Consider the following 23,498-nt stretch of genomic DNA (forward strand, 5'->3'; position numbering starts at 1 on the left):
CTCTGCTAGGCACAAAGGGCCCCAGGCAAGTCAAGAGTGCTGTTCACAGGTCCCTGCAGTCCTGGGTGTTCAGACAAATCCCATGCAGCCAGCTGTCTCAGGAGACTCTCATGCACATCCTCATCTCCAGCTGGGTCTGGAAAGACTTCCTCCAAGACCTAGCTTCTATCAGGGGACAGGTAATGTTTACACTCAGGGCAGTAGTTGCCATAGGCCTTGGACTGAAAGCTGTATGCCCCCGAGTCTCTTTCCAGGAGGCAGTTCTTTGACTTCCAGATTGATCCCCTGAGGAGCCCAGGAACACTCTGAGACCATGAGCATCTTAAAGAAAATGATGTTTATTAGAAAAATGAAAGGCATGTTCCTGTAAAAGCCAGAGGAGTAAATTGGACCTAGCAGGAACCTGAGGAAAGGGCAAAACCAAATCAGCAGAGTCCCAAGCCAAAGCATCATATCCCTAAAACATCATGTGGCTCCAGGCCCCTTCAGAGATCATATACTTAGCCCCCGAACTAAGGGGTTTGGACAGTGCTATTCTAGGGGCTCCCTGTTGTGGCTCCTCTGCACAGCACATTAAAGCTAATCCCTGAGAGAGAGCATTGCTTCCAGAAGGGGAAAAGGTAAGAGATGAGTTCAGGACCCAAAGTCTGGCTAAGCAGTGCAGGGTGACTGAAGCTAGGGCTTTGGTGCCAGCCCCTCATCAACTAAAATCATAAAATTCCTGGGGAAACTGGGGGGGTCACCCAACCCCCTGCAGAATGCACTATCCCTAAATCACCCCAGACAAATGCTCATCTAACCTCAGAAATCCCCAGTGAAAGAGTTTCCACAACTTCCCAAGGGAGCTTGCTCCATCACCATGCTCTTCTGATAGGAAGGACGGGTTTCCCCCCCCGAGTTTTAACCTAGTGCTCCTTTGCTGCAGTTCAGACACAGTGCTTTGTGCCTTGCCCCCTACAGCAGTTAAAAAGACCCTTTCCCTTCTGTATGATGAGGGCAATAACTAGAACAGGAGCTTTTCTAAAGGAGTCTTTGAGGAAGGGAGGGAAGAGTTCAACTAAGATCTCTGCTCCCCAGCAACTGTCCCAGGTCAAGTTTAGTTTTTGGTGCAGTGATTCACAGGTAAAAGTCATAATTCCTGGAGGAAGTATGGCCCCACTGCCATTCCCACATTGCTAAAATAGAAGGGTCCCAGCTGCACAGGGATGGGAAGAGCCACTCTGATGATGTACGCACCATATCTAAGGGAGCTACAGGAGTCTCCGTTCCTGCCACACCAGATCAGACGGCAATGTGAACACTAATCCCCAAGACAGTGCCAGGCACCTCTCCAGTGGGAATGTCCAGGGGCTGTGCAAGGCACACGCATGACCTGGCTGGGATGAGGGTTTAAGTGACACAAGGAAGGATCCTCAGCCAGATGTGCCATCTGAAGTCAATCAATGCAGCGGCTTGGAATGGAAAATCCTTTTCTTTGCTTCAATAACAGGTGCAAGACAAGTAGTGGCAGCTTCCCACATGCCCTGCAGCTCACTAGCAAGCCTTGGTCCTGGTATTCATGGACTTCCCCTGGGACAGGAGCAGAGGCATTCAGGCTTCAGGACCTCACTGATAGCATCAAAGGGCCAACTAATGTGGTAGTCTCAGTGCTACCAGTACTGGGTACACTGTAAGGTGAGCTAAAGTGTCAAGCAGCCACTTGCCAGCATACAAATTCCAGGCAGGCTTTCAAGCAAGGTCCTAAAGGTATAAAGCTGACCCAGACAGCCTCCTCTCCTGCCAGCACAGTGAGATGCTGGGTCAAGCTGCTGGGCATGGAGCATATGGTTAATCCTACTATAGATACAGTGACTAAGCTAGAACTGAAACATTACTGAGGGATGAGGCAGCAGAGATTTGGTGCCTGCAACACACGTGATGGACTTGTGGCTTTGCTATATGAGAAGCAGCATAGTTGGAAGAGACAGCAAGAGATGTGTGTGATCATCCACACCGGGGCTCAGGTGACAACCTGCACACCTTCTTCCTTCCCGTCCACCAAGCAGAATTCACCAGGAGACTGAACCCCCACCCCAGAGAAGGGAAGTGGGGGAGGGTCTTCCAACTTCTGGGAGATGCAGACTTCTTGTAGGTGTTACAGGAACAGCGGCTTGGAGACGGTCATGAAGGATTCTGGAGGTAGGGGTGGGCTGGGCTATGATCCTTGCAGAGAGAGATTTCCCCAGAACGTCTCATGTTGTTAGAGCTGGAGAGAATAGAGGTGTTGTCAGGCTGGGCCAGAGGCTGTGAGAAGGCCACCTGGTTTGTGCTTTAGGCTACCAGGATCGAGGTGTGCACTGAGCCTTGGTCATTGCAACCCCTAACTCTGCACAGTGCTGCTTAGTCACGTGGGTGCCGCCCACCCAATCTTCTCCATGCTTCCCCAGATCAGACACCTGCTTTGCTACCCACTTTTGCAAGATCCCAACCAGTTCCCCTAGTCAAACTCTCCCTAAAGGCATTGGTCCCACCATGGCATCCATCTACACAGCCCCACCACCTCTATCAGGCAAGCCAGGCTCACACATCACAACCATTAAGGGACAGGATCAGGCCCTCACTGTGCCCCTTTGTGCTGCTGGGGGTGAGGATCAGTCCTGGGGCTGGGTCCTAGCTCCGGTACTGATTGCTCAGGTTGCTTCTGCACTTACCTTGGTGTCGTTGGCAGAGTCTTTGGGCCACTTGGTCACTAAGTTGTGCTTTGCTGAGCTATTCATTTTCCCAGTGTCCTGGAGGGAGAGGAGTCTTAGGTTGTACACATCACTGTCCTGGGCAGTGCTGCTGCTGATACCTGCAATGCTGCTTTGCCCTGAGCCACACCTGAACCAAACACCTGGATCCACACAGACCCAAGCAATTTGGGGTAGATCTGAGTAACGCAGCCCTGCCTTACAGTACCACAACCGGCAGATTTGGTCTCTTTTGTTAGAACCAGCAGTGCGGGCCCAACCAAGGCCAGTGTGGGGAGGGATGTTTGGAGGGGAGTCACTTCACACAGGAAGAAGTGGCAAAGTAGCTGCAAGGCTCCTCCAGAAACACCCTCAGGGTGGAGGAGGTAGAGCTGCAGGTGGGTGGCTGAGACACTCTTTAACTCAGCCATTCCCTAATCGTGATCAAGCTGGATACAGAGATCTTTTGGGTCCATACTTCCTTCTTTCTAGGCAAATGCTCATGTAGCATCCTCTGTTTCCAGGGGAGACCTCACAGAACCACCCCCAGAGGGCCACCCTGAGCCCGTGTACGAGCTGCTGCTTCAAAAACTGCTTGCCGGGCCCTTTACTTCCAGCCAGGCCACATGCCTCCAGCACAGTCTCACAGCCACAGGGACTGACCCCTGGAGCTGCCTCGGACAGGCGGTGGTGCTGGCAGAGCTGAGTCTGGAGCACACCTGTAGGGTCTATGGGATGAGGGATGTGCATATTACTGAGCCCCAATGAGGCATCTCTGCTTGCACAGATCCCACGCTGCAAAGGGATCCTTGCAAAGCTTGGGGGAAAGCAGGGCTGGTTTGTGATGCACACGGACAGTGCTGCTCCCTCCTGGGCCTCTGCCAGCTCTGAGCCTTAAGGACTAGTGAACACAGCCTCTCAGGCACCTCCCCTGGTGCCCCTGTTGCTCATGGCAAGCCGCCTACACCCCGTAGTAGTATCAGTGAGCAATTTTCCAAGGAGGCCACAAAGAAGTAGAGGCTCTTGGCTTGGGACATTAGTGTAATGTCTCAGGAGCAAGGGACCCCTCCCCAGCAGTGATCTGGTTCCTCAAGTCAGAGGTGCTAAAAGGGTCTATTGAGACTTAAGCCATGATGCCCTGGCCAGCACTTGTGTATAAATAGGCCCTTTTAACGCCCCCTTGAATTAAAATTTCTGGTCAACATAATGCAGCCCTAGCTGCTGTAATGATGTAGGGCCCCTGGCTCCACCGTGTCACCATTGCACCGCTGCTCTCATGCAGCGCATCCATGTATCCAGTACCTTGGCTCCACTGTCGTCGCTGGGCTCCTGAGTCCTGCTGATCCAGAGATTGATGCGGGATGACACCACATTAGGTATCTTCAAATTCTCCTTTAGCACAGTGGGATAAACACGTTACAGCGGGACCTCACCTACAGCACTAGGAGCTAGAATGGCTGTGTGTGGGGTAGCAACATACTGCTGCTTACGGTGAGAGGTGAGGAATACGATCACCAAATAAAACCCATGTCCATTCAGATCTCAGCCAGTGCAGCCCCTACAGTAGCCCAGACCTCCAGGGCACCATGCTAGGGCAAAGGTTCAGCCCTGCTCCCAAGGGCACAGTGCCACGTGCTAACTGAAGGGAAGTGATTGTAGTGCTCATTCACATAATGCAGGATGCCCATGGGGAGGAGACCCCAGCACAGAGAGGCTACCCCAGCCTTCTCCTTCCCTGGCTGCAGTGCAGCTGCATGGGGATTTCCAGCTGTCTCCACAGGACCTGACAAGCTCCTTGAGCAGTAGTTAGCTGAGGCTAGAGGGGAAGGTATGGACACATCCGGTTCTGCAAGGAACTGCCCCTGGCCCAGGGGTGCCACTGGGCTGCAGTCAGGACAGTATCAGCTTGGCATCCTGAGCAGGAAGGATTTTCCCTCTTTGCTCCCTCCTGCTCCCAGCTCAGTGCCTGGTCTGGGTTCTGCCACTAGTTCTGCCGGGGAAGGGAGAGTGTTGCCTGAGGTAGGACTCCCAGGAGCCCCATACCCATAGGATTGCCATACGTCCGGGTTTTCCCAAACATATTCTCTTTTTGGGTCCTCCAATCTCCATCCAGGTGGTTTTTTAAAATATAAATAAATGGCCAGGATTTTGCTCTGTTCAGCATCAAAGTTTTTCCCGGCACTTCCTGGCTTGCCCTAGCCAAGAGCAGCTTGGGGCTAGGGGTGCCACATGCATTTGTGCATGCACACACATGGCCGGCATGCAGCCAGGTAGGAGCAGCTCCAGCAGCTGGATGCAGGTAAGTCTATGGAGAGCAGGGGTTGGTGGGCCAGGGCTTGGGGACTCTCTGGGGGGCTGTATGGGGCATGTGAGTCTGTGTATATGTGTGTGTATATATATGTGTGTGCGGGGGTGTCCAGGGGGATGGGTGCTTGCCAGTGCTAGCGGAAGCTGTTCAGTCGCTGGAGCTGCAGCAAGGCAGGGCGGGCTGGGGGGAGGCTCCTGCTCCTCCAGTGGGGAAAGGGGGCGGGCGGGGGTGGTCCTTCAGGGGCAGCAGGGAGCTGTGTAGCCTGGCCTGAGTACCAGGGTTGGTGCCCTTGCTTGCAGGTGCAGGCAGCCAGGAGATGCTGCAGGCTTGTGGGGTGCAGGGGTTGTGGGTCAGGAGTGAGGGGCACCAGCAGAGCTGATGGGGCTGTGGACTGGGAGTGAGGGGCACCAGGGGGATGGGAGATGGTGGGTCAGGAGTGTGGGGCACTGGAAGCTCCAGGAAGCTGCAGGTCGGGAGTGAGGGGCACCATCATGGCCCAGGGGGTTGCAGTACTGTGGGTCCAGACTGAGGGGCAGCAGCAGGGCTTGAGGTAGGTCTGTGGCCTGGGAGCAAGGGGCAATGGCATGGGGAGAAGCAGGGCACCGGCATATCACTAACCCCCACAATCGTATCCCTCCCCTCTCCACCCCTCAACTGGTGTCCTCTTTTTTGAAACTGGAAATATAATATAGTAACCCCGCATACCCATTACATGTTCCAGTCCCACCCCAGCCCTTACCTTCCTGGCAGGAGCCTGATCAGCCCTGCTGGTGGCACTGGCCTCAAAGATGCTGCGCTTGCTGGCCACACTCTCCGATGATGGTATGAAACCTCTTTGGGCGGCCCCGGGTGCTCTCATCAGCTCAGCCCGCTAGGAACAGGTGGGAGGGGGAGCAGGGTTCAGAAGGGGCCAGCTCTGTGCTCCAGCTGCTGGGGGTCCTGGCTGGTCCCTCCAAGCAGCCCCATGCCCCCCCTCAGCAGGGGGAAGGAGGGAGCCCTGGTTCTCAGCATGGCTCCCTGCCCAGTAGACGGAGGGCCTGCTGCCTACTGGATAGCCAGTGTTCATGCATTTTCCCTGCATCACAACACTTACCTGCTGGGGGAAGCCTATGTCCCCATTCCCCCACATCCCCAGCCATCTCTACTTGGCAAGAGAATTTTTGTTCCCCCTCTCAACATTGCACCCCATGGTTTCTCTTCACCCAGGTCAGACAGGGCATATTCTCTGACCAGGCACAGAGGATCAGACACTTAACGCCCCCCTCCGCCCCCCGAGTTGGCATGGCAGATTGCCTGGTCAGAATCCACAGACCTCAGAGCAAACCCAGCTCAGGGGCCCTCCCTCATTACCTGTACAACTGAAGTGTATTTTTGCAGCTTCTCTTCCAGCTTGACACTGCTGGGAAGTCGCACGCTGGCACTAGAGAAGGGGAGGGAATGGGGGACCTGAGTGTCATCGCCCAGCATGCACACCTCACGCTGAGCGGCCACCCAGAGCTCCTATCCCCTCCTTTAATCATCTTTCATAACTAAGATGGCTGTGCAGAGCTCTGCTTCAGTCTCCTTCTGCTGGGCATGGTCCTTTCCAGTTTGTACCCGGCACAGGATGTGCAGAGCTACGCCTGTGAATACCTGAGGCTAAGTCCAGGACAGGACCTCCCATATTTGAGCCTGACGAGCAGAGTATTTAAGGCTGTTGCAAAGGGACTAGGCTCTTAGGACCCCCAGCCCAAAGCTGACTTCAACCTGTGACCCTCTGACTTCCCACCACAACACACCAACGACCAGACCACAGATGGAGACAGTTTCGAACAGACAGCAGGGAAGGGTCTGGCTAGTGCCCAAACTGTGACATGGCAGCTAGATCGCTGTGCTGGCAAGTCACAGAGACAGGTTCAACCACCTACGCTGGGTGAGGGGGTCTCTGGCTGCTTGGGCAAGTGACCTACACAGTCAGATGCCAGGGCTGAAATTGGACTTCTTCTGAGTCTAACATCTGCTTGTCCTGGGTTTCTAGCAGGTTGCATTTCATTACTTAAAGACAGGTAAGTATCCAATAAGGGGGGCGGGCGGGATGCGTGTACAAGAGTGTAGCCTCTCTGTGCATTCCCAGTCTGCATGCACGCTTGCAGGAAAAACAAAATTGTTACCTGCAAGTAAATCCCCAGAAGGCCACCTGCATGGCTAGAAACCTCCCATTTAGAGGCATAAACTATGTCCCCCTCCCCCCCAAATTCTGCTCAGAGAAGCTGATGTACCCAAGCCCGCGCACAAAGTACTGGTATAACGTAGGGCTGGACCTGACCTCCCAAGTCCCAGGCTAGTGCCCTAATCACTTGTACCAGCCTATATTCACAGAAGCGAGATCCAGCTACCTTTGGAAGGCCAAAGAACGGCTAGATGTTCTCTCACAAAACAGATTTGTTGAATCTGTTGGAGCCCAAACCCTAAAAGAGCCCCTGGGTCCAAACCAGTGACAAGACGTGTGTGGCACTTTCCAGGATCCAAGGTCTTTCCCCAATTATTCTTCAGCTGCTCTGCGTTGACTTTACAGCAACGAGTCTCAGCTAAAGCACTGTGGCACCCTGAGGTGCCTTGAGATCCTTTCAAGGGTACTGCAGGGTGCTATGTAAGGGTAGCACTGCTAGGTGTGCAAACATCTATACTGTTAAAAATATCCTGCCCTTAATGAGACCATAAGGTCCCCTGACAGTTAGGGTCAGCATTGACATTTTATGGGGGAGAAACAGGCACAGAGAAGCCGTAACGCTGCATCTTTGCCCTTTAAATGAGTGTGCCTTTATTTTAAATCCCACCTGTCTTCCAGATTTCTTGGTTGGAGTTGTGGGCTTTCTGAATTCCTTGGAACAGAAATACTGCTCTTTTTTGTAGTAAAAAAACAAGTAAAAACTGAGGCCTGGCATTTTTCTTAGGGGTGCCTTGTGTCTAAAAAGGGTGAGAACTGCTTTGCAGCAAGTTCTGGCCAACTGAAGCATAAAGCGTGACCGCTAGTGGCCAATTAGAAAACTGCAAGTTCAGTTTATGACTGTTTTTTAAAGGGCTGCACATGACATAGACCCCAAGTAAACTAGCAATGCAAACCTGGCCCCAGCGCTCTGTCCTGCCCAGGCAGGGGTCGGGCTCGATCTGTTGAGGTCCCTTCTGACCCTAACATCTATGAATCTATGAACCTTGCGCTTGTTTTAAATGCTTCATGCTTGGGAGTCTATGACAAGGCTGCAATGAGAACAAGTCTGAGATGCTTTGGGTGTTTCAGTTCCTGGCTGGTGCAAAGACCAAGAGAAGGCTTAATCTTGGGGTTTGTTTAACTCCTATGGTAATATTTAGCACTTTTCCAGTAATCCTGCTCTGTACATCACAAAAGCACTAACAGAAATGGGTCATTATCATGATCCCATACTGCAGATAGGGAAACTGAGGCAAGAGGGGAAAAGGGACTTGCCAAAGGTCACACAACAGGTCGGTGTCAGAAAGACAGCCTCACAACTCACAGTCCAGTGCCCTGCCCCTGAGCCATGCTGCCTCCAAAGTATGGAAGTAGCCCACAAAAAGTGCCTCAATACAGTCCAATGGAGCAAAGCTAGGACGAGGCATGAGAAGACCTGGGTTCTCTTTTTGACTCTGCCTCTTACTATGATCTAGACCACATTTTTTCCTGTCCCCATGCCTCAGCTTCCATCCCCCTGAAATTCTGCAAAGGTAGCCTTGGGTATTTGCAATGTCTCAGGGAAAATCCCTTGCTGTTATAGATGTTTACCCCTGCTTCGTTCTGAGCAACATTTCATGTTTGCGTGGTTCTTCCCTGCTTATGAAAGGCTTTTTTAAAAGATGTTTTTGGGGTGGGAGAGCATAACTGCCTCTTTTTTGCATTGTCCTCAATACCAAATTTCTCTTTGCTGACCTACCAGCGCTGCTGGACCAAGTTCTGATCTCACGTCAGCTTTAACTCCAGTTTAGATTCACTGATGGAGATGCGCCTGTTTTAATTCAGGGTGAGGGCAAAGAGAATTAACCCCAGGAGTGAAGATCATATTAAAAGAGATCTCCTGCTTGGCCAATTCCCATCCAAGAAATCTGGAAGACAGATGGGATTTAAAATAAAGGCACATTTGTTTAAGGAGCACAGCTGCAGTGTTATTGCTTCACCATGCCTTAGTCTCTCCCCCATAAAATGTCAACACTGACCCTTGAGTGCCTTAGGATCTCATTAGGGTGGGTACAAAGCTTTGAGATCCTTGAAGGGGCCAAAGGTCTTGCTTTAGTAGCAGCTTTGCGACATTCATAGAAATATAAGTAAAACCCACTGACCTTCTGGTAAGCGGACTTTCTTCTTTCTCGCCTCTTGACATCACCTAGAAACACAGTGAAAGGAGATCAGAGGTGGGACAGGCCTGCAGTTACAATGGAAGAGCATCAGGGGACTGGCTTTGGGGCAGCTGCATTGCTCCTAGAGCAGGGATGATCAGAGCTCTGTGAGCCCTTCCTCCAAACCCTCCACAAACTCAAGCTCCTCCTAGCACCAGACATGGGTCCTAGGGCTCAGGAGTTCACCGTGATGCCGGAAAGAGTTTGGCAGCTTCTCTGAGCCATGTGAACAAGCCGGGCTGGCTGCTTCACGAGCTTCCTTGCATTTCTGCTTTCAGCCAGGCCGGAAGTCTCCTGTAAGCTGACTCTGCAAGGCCTCCAGACCCTCCTCTTTCTGAGCACTCCTCTTCCACCTGCTTAGCTCTTACCCGGAACGAGAGCGTCCTTGGACTGTGGCGACTGAGTGAGCCGAGAGTAGTGTGGGAAGCAACAGAGGAGTCTTCAGGTTCTTGCGAGGCAGGGACGGATCTTGCTGTTTCCTCAGACCTTGGGGGATTCCTTGCAGTATCCTAGGAAAAAAAACCCACACACCTGACATACAAGTCAAGAAAAGGCAGAGAGGTGTCAGTCCCAGTGACCCAGGCTACAAGAGCAAAGCAACACTAAATGGAGCTTATGAAAACCATAGGAAGCTCCTAACTGTGCAGGCCTGCATAGGGCAAACCCCAAACTCTGTACTTGAGGGTGAGGCACCATCCTATTCTCCTTCCAGTTCTGGAGAGCAGCAGAAAGAGCTAGGGAAAGAAGAGAGGGAAGCGATGTATATGCGCTCTCTCGCACACAAAACCCCACACCCCTTACCCTTTCCTCTGCCTGAGTGCAGTACCATAAGCCATGAGTTCAGATATAACAACTTAGGTCCTCCCAAAAACATTAGACTATAAAAAATCATTTGGGGTTCCCTCCATTTTGGCCTTCTGGAATCAAAGCCTCTGGGCCATGCTTTCAACTTCTTTTCTTGTTGTTGCTTCAGCCACAAAGGCCAGAAGCCAGCCCCTTTAGAAAGAAAAGCTGCGATTCTGATGAATTCACCTGACTCCAGGAACGGGGGATTTCAAGGTAACCTCCCTCTACTGTGCAACTCCCAATACATCCTTAAAAGCTGATGATGGTGCAGTGCTGCTCACCGGCTGGCTAGAAGGAGATGCCCCCGGAGAGATCAGTTTCTTTATTACGCTGCGTTCTCCTCTGGGGACAGCCTTTCTCTCAAGGTGGATGGGGCCTTTCTGGTCCTGTGCGGACCCTGGGGGCTGTCCTGCTATCTCCGCTCGATGCTCCTCTTCATGCGAAGCTGGCTGCTGATGTTGTTCCTTTTCTACAGCCTCCGGCTCTGGCGCTGACTCTGGATGTTGATCCACTCTTGGATCCATCTGCTCCTTAGAAAACTCTCTGGCCAGGACCTTCACTTGGGCTGACAGCCGCCGTGGTGCTGGCTCTGGGGGACCTGCTTCTGCTTCTGCTTCTGGTTCCTTCTCCTCTTTCACGTTTTCTGAGATGCTTGTCACCTGCCGCCTTTGCTGCCTCACCTCCTCTGTCTTCAGCACCTCTGAGACCTTCTGCTCATCTTCCTCTGGGGTCGCTGCCACTGGTGGGTCTGCCTCCTGGGGCCTGGGAGCAGGGAGAAGGCAGAGACACGCTCAGACACCAGAGGGCACCAGCAGGCTGATTTTTATACAGGAGCTTACTTTAGCCCTGATGGAAAGGTGTCAGATTAACAGTCACATTTATCTCCAGGCTAGGCCTGGTCCACCCTGCAAACCCAGACTGACTTTCACACTTACCCTGTGCTGTATGGACAGTTGTGTCAGGCACAGATTAGGTGTTTGTTTGGGTCAAACCTACTCTTCTTTGGCCATAACCCTGATCAGCCTCCATCCCTTGGTCCTGCAGGGATGGGAGCCAGCCTGTACGTGTGCGAGTACAAAACTTGTGCCAGTGGATTCAAATGGAAGTCTATGGGGTTGAGATTCTTGAATCAGCGTGGGGAACTGGGATGTGTCATTTCAATGAATGTCTAGCTCCCCTGAACTGCTCGCAAAGTCTTGGCCTTTAGCATTATAATACAAACAGTAATTCATTATTTATCAATTTATCATTCCACGGCCTCTTCCAGCCAAGGATCTCCACACGATTTGCACATAACATATTGCTGTCCCGTGTTACACAAGAGAACAAATTGAGCCACAGAAAGGGACAGCAAAATCCAGTCACATTGTGGCTCAGTATGGCCCAAAGCCATGCCCCTTAGCTTCCTGCTCTTATCATGCAATCTCTCCACTGCAGAACCTCAGACTGACCCCAGGTTCCCAGGCCTCTATTCTAACACCTTCCTGTTGGACCAGATCCAAACCCTATTTCTGCCAATGAAAAGGCTCACACTGATTCCAGTTAGTTTTGGTCAGGCCCTAGCTAAACAAAAAAATCAGCCATGTGGATGTGCAGCATCCTGGGCAGTGTTGGACCAGGGTCACAGCCTTTCTCCGCCCACCTGTCTGGCACTGGGTGGCTAGCATTTGGTGAAGTGGGGAGGTCCTCTTCCTCCACTGATATGGAGGACTTCAGACTTCGGAGCCTTCGCCGGCGCTCTCGTTCTAGTTCCTCTTCATCCTCCAGAGTCCTCTGCCTCGCCAGGCTGTTTGGAAGTGAGACAAGTATATTCCAGTTATTGGACCACTGTGGGCATGTCTACATGTGCATTTACGCTGGCTTAAATTTACTGCACACAGTAAGTTACTACACAGTAAACAGGAATAGGCCAGCATCTATATGTGCAGGTGTTAAGGCACATTAATGCTGTGTATGAACTGATTTGGGACTAAAGTTAGTCCCAAGTCAGTTCACACACACAGTGTTACTGTGTTACATGTGCGTTACTATGCAGTAACTAATTGGGTGTAAATTTGATACGTGCATGATGCAGGTTATCAAATTTACGCTCAAGTTGGCATAAATTGCCATATTTACTGTGCAGTACAGGTGTGCATGTATAGATGCGTGCCCGTCCTGTGCAGTAATTTTTATTACTGCGCAGTAAGTGCACACATGTAGATGCGCCGAGTGTGCACAAAATGTGTGTCTCAGACTTCAGAGAGAATCAGACCAGATCCCCACCCCACCGATCAGGAAGGACTTCTCTCCCCGGGAGCATCATGCCACTGACCAGGTGACTAGTACCTATGAGACCCATTCAGACACCTGCTGAGGAACAATGCAACCACAGATCTACTAGGCTAGGGACAGACATTACACTTAAAACAGTTTAAATGATCAAAAACTAGTTTAATCCTGTAACAGAACAGATGTTTAGTGCACATAAACCAGTTTGGAAATGGCTGAAACTGGTTTGAGATAAACCTGGTTGAATGTAGTATCAGACTTAACTGACTTGGATCCAACCGGTGTCCCAGACCCCTTGCTGGTTTAACTTAAACCAGACTCCCCCAGCATCCTGGCATGCACTCTGGGCTGGGTGGGGCTCTCCGCTCCACAGCAGAGCTGGCTCCTCCCCTCTGCTCCCTGGCTTCAGCTCTGTAGAGACTGCAGGTATCCGCCTGGCTTCCCTCTGCTCCTCTGCTAATCAGGGATTTCCCCCCCACCTTACACAGACATCTCTCAGCATTAGCTAGCAGACCTCATGTTGGCTACAGTCCATGCTGTGGCAGATGGGAAAGAGGCATAATCAGCACATAGCTGGTAATGTCCCTCTGTTTTTTTCTTAATGGGATGATTAACACTGAGTTAAAGATGATAAACACTGTATTATCAACTCCCTGCTGGGCTGGTCAGAAGGTGGGGGGACCCCTCCCTAATCTGAACATCATGCCTCAGCTCAGCACTATCGCAGGGAAGGGAGGACTGCTATAGCAGTCCCCCCCATCCCCCCGGCTTCTAGCCTGAGCCACTGCAGGCATGTGCCTGCATTTCTGGGAAGTCTCTGCAGTTACAAACAGGTTTAACCTAGCCAGGCTAGACTAACCTGCAAAAATTGAATGAATTCAGGCTCAGGCTTTTTGAATGCCTGTGCCTAGCCATGCTGAGGGGAAAGAGGATGGAGAAAAAGGATCAAAAACACCAGAGTTGTTTACACCTGCTTATGAACTCAAATGAGTGCAATGCCAAGTATTCCCTACATTTTGAGTGTTTGACTTGGCCACGTGACCATTTTCCTAATATAGGAAATTACATTTTAAAACACATACTTTTATTTAACCAAAAAGAAGATGCCACGCTTGGGCCATCAGAAGGGTAAGGACCTATAGATCCATCAAACAGATCTCAGCCACTTAAAGAAGCAGCTAGTAGCTGTGGTAGGTTGCCACTCTCAGTGTGGCTCCACACTGGAGGGAGAGGGGACACTTTGCCAGTGGGTTTCACAACTATTTGCTGAAAGCAGAGCAATGGTGAGACTCAGATTTTGGGTCCATTCCAGGCTGTGGAGAGAGGCAGCTATACTGGGCAGAGACTTTTATTTGAGTCCTTCAATGCGTCTTTGCAGCCTGTTTCTCTACCCCATCCCTGTGCCATGCTGGGTTCCTGCTTTCCCACTTCTATACTCAACAGAGGAAGCCTTGTGAGCAAAGGAGAGAAAAAAAATCTACATTCTGAGTTCCTGGAAGCCAGGAGGAGCAATTGCAAGAGTCCAGCTCAGACTCTGGAGTCCTAGGTTGATGCATGCTCAGTTGCTCTGTGAGGATGGAGCAGTCTTTTTGCTGAGAGAATTTCTGGAAAATAGTGCTGCAGTCACTAACCTCCGAGCATGTGAGAACCAGGAATTTTTAGAGACTAAAAACCATGTGGATTTTCACAGGAAGAGTAAACAGCAAACCCTAGACATGGCAGAAACTCCTGCCATCTTCAAAATAAAGGGAAGATTACAGCTTTTTCATGAAAGAGTTGTAAGAGTTTTCCCCATAACCTGTTTTCTCTCATCTCATTCTCAGAAACGGCTGAACTGTTTTTTGCTGAAATCTTCAAAAGGAAAAATTCACAGAGGCAGACCCTTGCTATGAAACCATGTGCTACAAATGGCTGAAGTCTGGCAAAGATATGAGGATCAAATACCCAAATTTAATGGAAAAAGTCAAGCAAAATTAACGGTAGGCCTCACTAGCTGGTCTACACAGAATTTGAGATTAATTTCAAAATTCCTTTTCCCTTATATACACAAGTCTTGACAGACAAAGAAATTTCATTCTGGCTGAAAAACACACTGGTAAAAATTTCCTATTTTAAAACTAAACTATATGGGATTTTTTTCCTATTAAAAATGGTTCACGCTAAAAGGTTTTGTCTTACAACCAATTTTTTTTTTTTATATATATTTCATTAACTTTGGAATTTTTCCACAAGAACTAAATGGCATTTTCAACCACCTCTTCCTCCATACATTCCCGCTCGGTGGCAAATAATGCCTTAAATAGGTAGAATTTAAAGATTTTTTTTTTTAAAGATGAGTTGAGATTTCACAACGGACTGTACTTTTTTTTTTTCGCTACTCAACTCAGGACTTTGCTACACATAAGATATATTGTATCAGTATAAGCTAAAGTTAAATTCAGACTGATGCACCTATACTGATTGTACTTTCCCATCTGCGGTTACAGGGGTGGGCGGATGAGAACAGGATGGGTTTCAACACTGACAAGTGCAAGGTGCTGCACCTGGGGAGGAAGAGCCAGCACCGTACCTACAGGCTGGGGAACTCCCTTCTTGTCAGTGCAGAGGCAGAAAAGGATCTTGGAGTCACCACTGATGCCAAGACAAATGTGGGCCGGCAGTGTGGGGAGGCAGTCAGGAAGGCCAACCGCACCTTGTCGTGCATCCACAGATGCATCTCGAGCAGGTCCAGGGAGGTGATCCTCCCCCTCTATGCAGCACTGGTCAGGCCGCAGCTGGAGTACTGCGTCCAGTTCTGGGCGCTGCACTTCAAGAGGGATGTGGACAGCATGGAGAGGGTCCAGAGGAGACCACTCGTATGATCGGGGGCAGCAGGGCAGGCCCTATGAGGACAGGCTGCGGGACCTGAACCTGTTCAGCCTCCACAGGAGAAGGCTGAGGGGGGATCTGGTGGCCATCTACAAGCTGGCCAAGGGGGACCAGCAGGCACTGGGAGAGTCCCTGTTCCCCCAAGCACTACTGAAGGTAACAAGGAACATCAGCCATAAGTTGACTGAGAGTAGATTCAGGCTAGACATCAGGAGGAACTACTTCACAGTCAGGGCGGCTAGGAGCTGGAGCCAACTTCCAAGGGAAGTGGTGCTTGCCCCTACCTTGGGGGGTCTTCAAAAGGAGGCTTGATAATCACCTAGCTGGGGTCGTTTGACCCCAGCATCCTTTCCTGCCCAGGGCAGGGGTTCAGACTTGATCTGCTTAGGTCCCTTCCCACCCTATGCACATTCTTATTCCAGTATGAGTGGCTTTTTTAGTTTAGCTTAAATACTTCCTAAAGCAACAGTAACTAACCAAATAGTGCGGGGAGGAAAACGGGCAAAACAAAATTTAAAAAACCCAGCCCTACTAACACATTGCACTGATGCTGGAGAAAGGAGTTCTACTGGTAGTAGCGATACTGGTATAACTCATAAATCTGTCCATGGAAGACAAGCTTGCAGACTATCAACACCCGCTTGCCAGAGTTAAATTTTTGCTGATAGTAAGTTTCCTCATTTGGAGAGGAGCTCAAATTTAATTGGATAGGCCACATCTCTACTCACTGGGAGAAGCACACACCACCTCACCTCCCATTCATAATTATTTGTAACTTCCACAGAGACACTGAACATTGCTTATTTCTCACGTGGGAAATTGATATTGGAGAAGTCAGAGAATATTTTTTGCTGTTTAATGCAGTGGAGCTGCTGAAACACCAGCCAGTTCTCCCCAAACCGCAGCCAAGCATTTCTCAGTCCAACAGCTGGAAAACCCCCAGCTCTCCAAGTTCTTATTCATGTTGAAACCAAAGAAAGGTTGGGACTGTAACAAACTTTCTGGGGAATACGTATCCATTTTCTTAAGCATTTACACAGGGATATTAAGAACAGTAAAACCTGGAGAACTATTGTGGGACTGTTAATTGCACAGAAGCTTGGGGTCTGAAATTGCATGGCCTGAAATCAGAGCAGGCCTGATTCTGGGATGAAAAGGACCAGAATCAGGTCTAGGTCAGCATTTGCGCCACTGCAACCCCCGTGACTGGCAGCTGTGGCATTGTGGGTTAATGATTACCACGCAATGAAATCCCTGGCACAAGTTAAACCATGTTCCCTCCTCCACTGAGTCTTGCTTTCTATTCTTCTCAATCTGCAACGTTGAAGGCGGGAGTGAAAGGGTAAGAAGAAAAGCAGAACCAGAGAAGAGGTAAAGTTTAAGCAAATACAGATCTTGGCCAAGTAGTTTTTCAGACCTCACAGTCTAGTTAGGACACTAGCCACCTTCCCTTGGAGAAGAGGCAGAGGCATTGCAGCAGGGTGCACCAGTGTCACCAGTGACTCACAGACCTTTCCCTGGGGTTGTTTTGTAGCAGGCAAGGAGACTGTCCCACCCTCTGTTACAATGACCTGATTCAGTAAGGAACAGCATTCATTCCAGCGCCATGGTGACTGAACTTCCCTAAGGCAGTTCAGAGCTGTGACCTCATTCACTGGCATTGGCTCCGGCATTAGCTCACGTAGCTCTTCAGAAGGTACCGGCGCCCCTCGACACACACAGCCCTAAATAAAAAGGTTCCCCTGTATTGCTTAGGACTGTGCTTAAACATGCTAAGATTATTATGCACAGGGCTAGCTTTCCCAGATGCTCTTTGAAAAAAATCGATGGACTTTGGCAGCACAAAGGAAGGTCTAATCAGGTGCTTAGATGTGCAAAATTGTGATGTACTGCACTTTCATATTATAGTTATCGTCCCTGTATACGTGGGCCCTGTTGTAGCAAAAATTGTATGCTGGTATTGGGATAGCTTAGCGGATAGAGCCCAGGCTGTGATTTTGGCTGACGCTGACCTGCTGCCTGACTTCACCTCTCTGAATTCAGTAAAATGGAAACTATGCACAGATCTCCCTCGTAAAATGTTTTATGATGTGCTGCAAAGTGCTATATAGCAGCTAGATGCCTCCTACTGCGGAGGTCAAGACAAGTATGTTGCCGAAATATTTTTTTAAATAATTTTTTAAAAGGGCTCTTTAACCACAACCTAAGTTCTGGTAAGCTTCAGAACAGATTTTAATGAAAACAGTCGTTTTTTCAGTCCCTGTTTTGGTAAAAATTAGCACAGAAAACTTCACGCAAACTACAAATGGGGTCAGTTTCAAATACTGCAAAATGAAAATAGCTTTGGCATGTTGAGGGGTTTTTGGTTCATTTTTTGCTTCGTTTTTGACCTTGTGAGAGTTAAGCAAGCCTAACTCTGTGACCGTCCTCGGCACACAATGACGAATCTTATCTTTTAGTGATGCCCAGTTTATACTCCTTTTCGAGTGACAAGTAACTAGGGGAGACTGAGTGATGCAAAAAGGAAAAGAACAAAAAATTACACAGAATTAATGATTGGTTGTGGATCATTTAATTAGGCATAGATAGCAATTATATTGTTAATGCACGGGCTAGAATTGAAGACTACTTAGTCATTCATTATTTGAAAGCATTTGCAAGCTACTTTCGTAGCTAATTCTACAAATAATCGGGTCATGAATATTCACATTTACTTCATTTCAGTGTTACAACACTTCCAATGAGGGAACAGAAACACCCTCACCTGATTTATGTAGCTAATCTGCATGATGCACACATACCTACTTGAATATTTGATTATGGTATGTGCAGTTTGTTCCTTGCTAGTCTTGTCAGTTGTGATTGTGATACATAGGAGGGATTGTTGCCTAGATCCTCTGTGCAGCACCCACTATGTGGCCCAAATCCCAGCTGGAGTCCTTAGGCACTACTCCCATATAAACAATACTGTTGGCTGCTATAATCTGGAGGCGATAACTCAGGAGAATCCCAAGAGAGTGGCAGGTACCCAGGCTCTTCCTGAAGGGATATTATTTATAAGCAAAAATCAAAACAGATCACTGTATGAAAGAAAGCCAGCAATCTAGAGCAATTGCCAGAAATCCCATAGCCCCCGGGTAAGAAACCTGAGTTTCCCAAGACGCCCACTGTCAACCTCCCAGTATACAGCCTCTCCCCATCCATGCTCACCTGGGATGGTGGAAGTGGACCCTCAGATGAAGTTAGGGTCATATCTACAAAACACTGGGCACATCTACACAAGACACTTAATGCCCATTTGACTAATTCCACTGCACATTTGTGCGGCCGGCAAAAACCATGCTAATGCACAGCAGATTAGTCCAATGGGCATTAAGTGTCACACAAAAGGTGTTCATTTGAGCTAATGCGCAGTAGCGCTGATTATGCCACATTTAGTACCTGCTATTACAGGTACTAAACTTAATGCGCCAGAATTACAGTGCATTAATGAATGTGTAGAAGCGCCCAGTGGGCATTAGGGCTGTGCGAAGCTTTGGGTGGTAATTCCATTCGCAGGAGATTCAGTTCAATTTGGTGGCCATATCTTTAAATCTGAAATGAATCAGGGGACCAATTTAAAGGTCCGAATCTATTCAAAGCTCTCCGAATCTTTGGAAAAGAGCAGGAGAGCTTTGGTGATTCAAGCAGTCCCTGGTGGCTGCAGCAGGGAGCTACAGCCGACTCTGAGCTAGTAAGTACTAGGGGCAGAGGAAAGGGGGCTGGGAGAGGGGAATATGGAGGGACCCCTGCCAGCCCCCCCCCCCGCTCCCCCAGGCCCCCTGACCCCCAGCCCCCCCCCATGGCTGCTCCCACCCACCCCAGCTCGGTATTTAAAAAAAAAGCCCCAGTACTCACCAGGTGCTGCTGGACGGGGGGTGAGCCTCACTGCCCCTCACTGCCCCACACTGCATGGGGGGCTCTGCACAAGCCCCCCGACCCCTCCCCCCACCCCAGCCCCACACAGGAGCTCTGCCCGGGCCAGCTCTGACCCTTTAAGAAAAAGAAAAGCTGAGAAAAGCCCCAGGACTCATGGCTCCTGCAGTGGCCTTGGGGGCTTGTGCAGAACCCCCCATGTGGCATGGGGCAGTGGGGGGCAGCGGGGATCACCCCCTGCTGGCAGAAGCAGGGAGTCCAGGGTTTTCTTGTTTGTTTTTTTCTTAAAGGGCCGGAGCTGGCCTGGGCGGGGAACCCATGGAGGGACTTGGGGAGTGGGGGGGGGTAAGGGGGGATTGTGCAGAGCCCCCCACGCAGCATGGGGCAGTGGGGATCGCCCCCCCTGCCTGACAGCACCCGCTGAGTCAGGGCTTTTTTTTTTAAACAATAGCCAGGAGCTTGGGGCAGTGGGACAGCCATTGTCAGGCTAGGGGAGCAGGCAGGGGATGGGCCTGGCTGGTTCGGAGATTTGACAGCAGCCAAATCTCTGAATCAGATTCGGTCAAATCGAATCGGGAAAGTGATTCGAATCACCGAATTGAATCACTGTCCCCTGAATCGATTGAATCCGAAGCAAATACTAGCTGCTTCGCACAGGCTTACTGAGCATTACAGCACACCTGCCATGTAGGGAATCCAGAGTCCCAAATTAGGTGGCCAGTCTATGGAGCCTCTGAGTGGGTTGCACAGAAGGTGTTGCACTGGCTGGGGAGCGCTCTCAACAAACCTGCTGCAAATGCAGAGAGGGCTGTGGATTATACCCTGCCCCTGTCTGAGAGAGCCAAGAGGAAGGAAAAATAGGTGCCTTTCACATGCCTGAACCCCAGCAAGGCCTGAAAAGGAGGTGGCAACAGACCCCTTTAATCCAGCAACCCAATGTTACAGCACTTGGGCATGACAGGACAATTCCCTCCTTCGCCTGAGGATATATGAGGTTGTCTCTCCCATAAGTATGCTGTAACCTTGGGCTAATAAGGTACTTTTGGGGAAGAGGGGTTTCTTCTCCTGTCCCTATTCTCAAGCTGTTTCATTTTTGCTAGGAATACTTATATTTCAGTTGGAAGAGATGCCAGGACCCAGATCTTCTCCCATTCAGGGAAGTGCCCTGCACACTAGCCTACAGTCATGCTTCCTTTCTTGCCCTCTTCACAGGAGGGATAGAAAGCGCTAGCCCACAGTACCCTAGCATGTTAGGCATTCACATGCACATGTATGGTCACATCCTCTTAGGAAAAGCCAGCATTGACTTCGGATGTGTGAGACTTGGGTTGAATGCTCTGCCACTGGGTTGTTAGGAAAAAGGTGCATCTCTTCCACCTCATGCAGGACCTGTTTTATTAGGTCTTCACTGTGAAGACCCACCTGAACAGGGCCCACATGCAAAGCTGGTGAAGAAACTCTTAGTTTGTGAACCCTGACAAAGTTAGATACTAAATTGGTCAGCACAGTGAAAACGTAGATAGTCACACCTTTAGGCCCATGGGGAACTTCACTGGTGCAAGTCAGATGCCTCTTTGATTTAAGGCAGCAGGTAAGCATGATTTTTGCGGATCCAGATTGGGGATTTAAATGCCACAGGTCTTTCGCAGATTTGCCCCTAACCCTTTTGCTCATTGAATACTGAGGGCCTACTTGTCTAATCATGAGTTAAAGTCACATGACATTGTTCCTGTTCCCTGACTGGGTGTCTTATGTAACTAACCATCATAATCAAGTCAAATGACTCTGGATAGTCATAAGGACTCTGGCCTGAACATCTTCTCTCACTTGCCACGTAGCACAGGCCTGAGAACCTTATCCATCAAGCCCATAACTTCTACATGAATTAGCTCAAGGAATATGCCCAATCCTGCAGTGTTATCCTCATTGTAGAGATGAGGAGCGGAAACCTGAGTTATTTGCCCAACTTGTGCAGCAAAGCAGAGCTGAACCAAGGTCTCCTATCTTCCCAGGTAACCCCTTAACCACTAAACCAACACTCCTCTCTGAATCACTGAGAGATGTACACAAGCATGGGAGCCAGCAGCCTGCCTTTGGGATGAAATTCTGCACCTTGCAGAGATACTATGGGTTTGTCTACCCCCACCCACCATTTCCCAGCAGTGGGGTGGTGTAGCTGCCTTGGAGAACCAGGAGGAACTCCGGGACGAAGTACCCAAGAGTCACATCGGGGTGTGTGGCTGCCTCATTTCTGGGCAGGCATGCTTCTTGCGGGCAGCGTAAGGCTGGGTAAACCGGTCCTCAGTAGCCTGAGCACCAGTTTAGTTCCCACTCACCACCCAGCCTTGCACTCAGTTATCATTTGTGGTTGAAAAGACTAAAGGGAGCAAACATACAGGAAGTGTCAAATGATGTCAGTGGATAATTGTCCTGCAGCTTGTTAAGGTCTTGCATTAGGCAGACTCCTGCCGTGGGGCAGAATTACTGTTTTCTGTATTGAGGGAGCACTAGAAACATCAGCCAAGATCAGCATGTCACTGTGCTAGAAACGGCACAGGCACAAGAGAGAGTCAATCAGGGGTACTCTTCAGTTGCAGTGCTGAGGTCTCAGGAGCACGCAGGGTCGGCAGTTAGAAAGGTTGTCTTCATGCAAGAGGAATGGATTAGATCCACGCTGGCTAAAACACACCAAACATGGCAAGCCATGACAGCCTCTTCAGAGTCACCTTCCTGAGCAGACCTGCTATTCAGATACATGGCACAGCTCACTTCTCCAGGCAGGACTGAAGTGGAGGCTCTTTTCACTCCTTCGAAGCCCCTGGCAGCAGGCTGAGTGCCAGTGCTGGCCCTGCCCTGTCCTGCCCTGCTTGGAGCACCCCTTTCTGTTCTAGTTTTGCCTTCCCTGACTGACAACCCCCCTTGCCCCGGAGCCCACTCTTGCCTTACGCTCCACTGGGGGGCAGAAAGGGTTAACCATTAAACCAAGGCACCTACCTGGAAAGCGCAGACCAGTTTTTTCTGTTGAAAGACATCCCAGACTTCCCGGGCTTTCAAAAAGAGCAGAAAGCGTTCCCAGTTGTCAAGTTCATGCACCACGATACAGATCGCCCTGGGGACTCGGACTTGACCTGCCCAAAGGACCGGGAAGAGAGTCCGTGCCTCCCCTACCGTGTTATTTCCCTGTGCACCTTTACCCTGCAGCCCATTTACTGCCAGGCTGTATCACATGGTCTCTTATCTACCTTGACAGACTCTGAGCTGTAATTTGTCTACTAGCAGCACCTTGCAAAAGGCACCCTACCACGGGTGTGACCCAGCTTTGGCACAAAGAAAATCATTCCTTCCTTGCCGGTGTTGTCCGGGTTTGAATTCAGCCCCTGTTCATTGGATACTTGTCCAGGTCTCCCTGCTTTTCAGGGACAACTCCCTTCTCAGAACCTGTTTTACCAGCCTCTCGCTGTCTGTCGGTTCCCCCACAACTGACTGGGCAGGAAGGGTGGAATTTCCTCCAGGTGGGAGGGAGGAGGCTATCAGTCACTCGTCATTCAGCTCCCATTTAATCGGAGCAGGCATTAAAGCAGAGGCCTTCCCTTCCATCAAGGTGAAATAATCTAGTCCCTTTTGAAAGCAGAGTTCACAATCGTTCGGGCAGGGGGAGGGATCACACAAGTCATCCCAGCCCCTGGTGCACATTTGTGCTTTCACAGTTGCATCTTCTTACTGTTGACGAGTTTTACTCCCTTATTACTATATTTAAAAATCCACAAAACCATTAGACTAAATGGCCATTTGTTAATGACACTTGAAAGAGGGTTTAAAGCAAGTGAAATGCCTTTTGCACCACTTTAATGGCACTGCTGTTTGCACATGTGGCGGCGTATTGCGTGTTAATTCCAGCCGCTGTAGCACATTTGGAGGTGTAATGACGTTGGGACGCAGCAAATGACTTTCATAGATTCATAGATGTTAGGGTCAGAAGGGACCTCAGCAGATCATTGAGTCCGACCCCCTGCCCTGGGCAGGAAAGAGCGCTAGCCAGGTGCATGTCTAACCTCCTCTTAAAGACCCCCCAAGGCAGGAGAGAGCACCACCTCCCTTGGAAGCCCATTCCAGATTCTGGCCACCCTCACTTTGGGGCCCTACAAAGTAAAACACCTCCAAGGAGTTTTAGTTTCCTACCCTACAGCCGTGGAGGG

The 23,498-nt window shown here is 50.0% G+C and overlaps 1 protein-coding gene across 1 annotated transcript; it reads right to left on the reverse strand.

Annotated features, from left to right (window-relative positions):
- Positions 1 to 322: 322 nt before the first annotated feature.
- Positions 323 to 22,763, reverse strand: LAD1 (ladinin 1). Its single transcript, XM_090026200.1, has 10 exons — positions 22,297 to 22,763; positions 11,891 to 12,034; positions 10,530 to 11,010; positions 9,771 to 9,911; positions 9,346 to 9,389; positions 6,367 to 6,436; positions 5,756 to 5,887; positions 4,011 to 4,100; positions 2,691 to 2,768; positions 323 to 2,245 (listed from the first exon to the last, which is right to left on the reverse strand). Exons 1-10 carry the CDS (start codon positions 22,332 to 22,334, stop codon positions 2,240 to 2,242), a joined length of 1,224 nt encoding a protein of 407 aa, XP_089882326.1. The 5' UTR covers positions 22,335 to 22,763; the 3' UTR covers positions 323 to 2,239.
- Between the last annotated feature and the right edge of the window lie 735 nt (positions 22,764 to 23,498).

This window comes from Crocodylus siamensis, chromosome 13 (genome assembly GCF_052110815.1).
Source record: "Crocodylus siamensis isolate JL-2025a chromosome 13, ASM5211081v1, whole genome shotgun sequence".
Lineage (NCBI taxonomy): Eukaryota > Metazoa > Chordata > Crocodylia > Crocodylidae > Crocodylus > Crocodylus siamensis.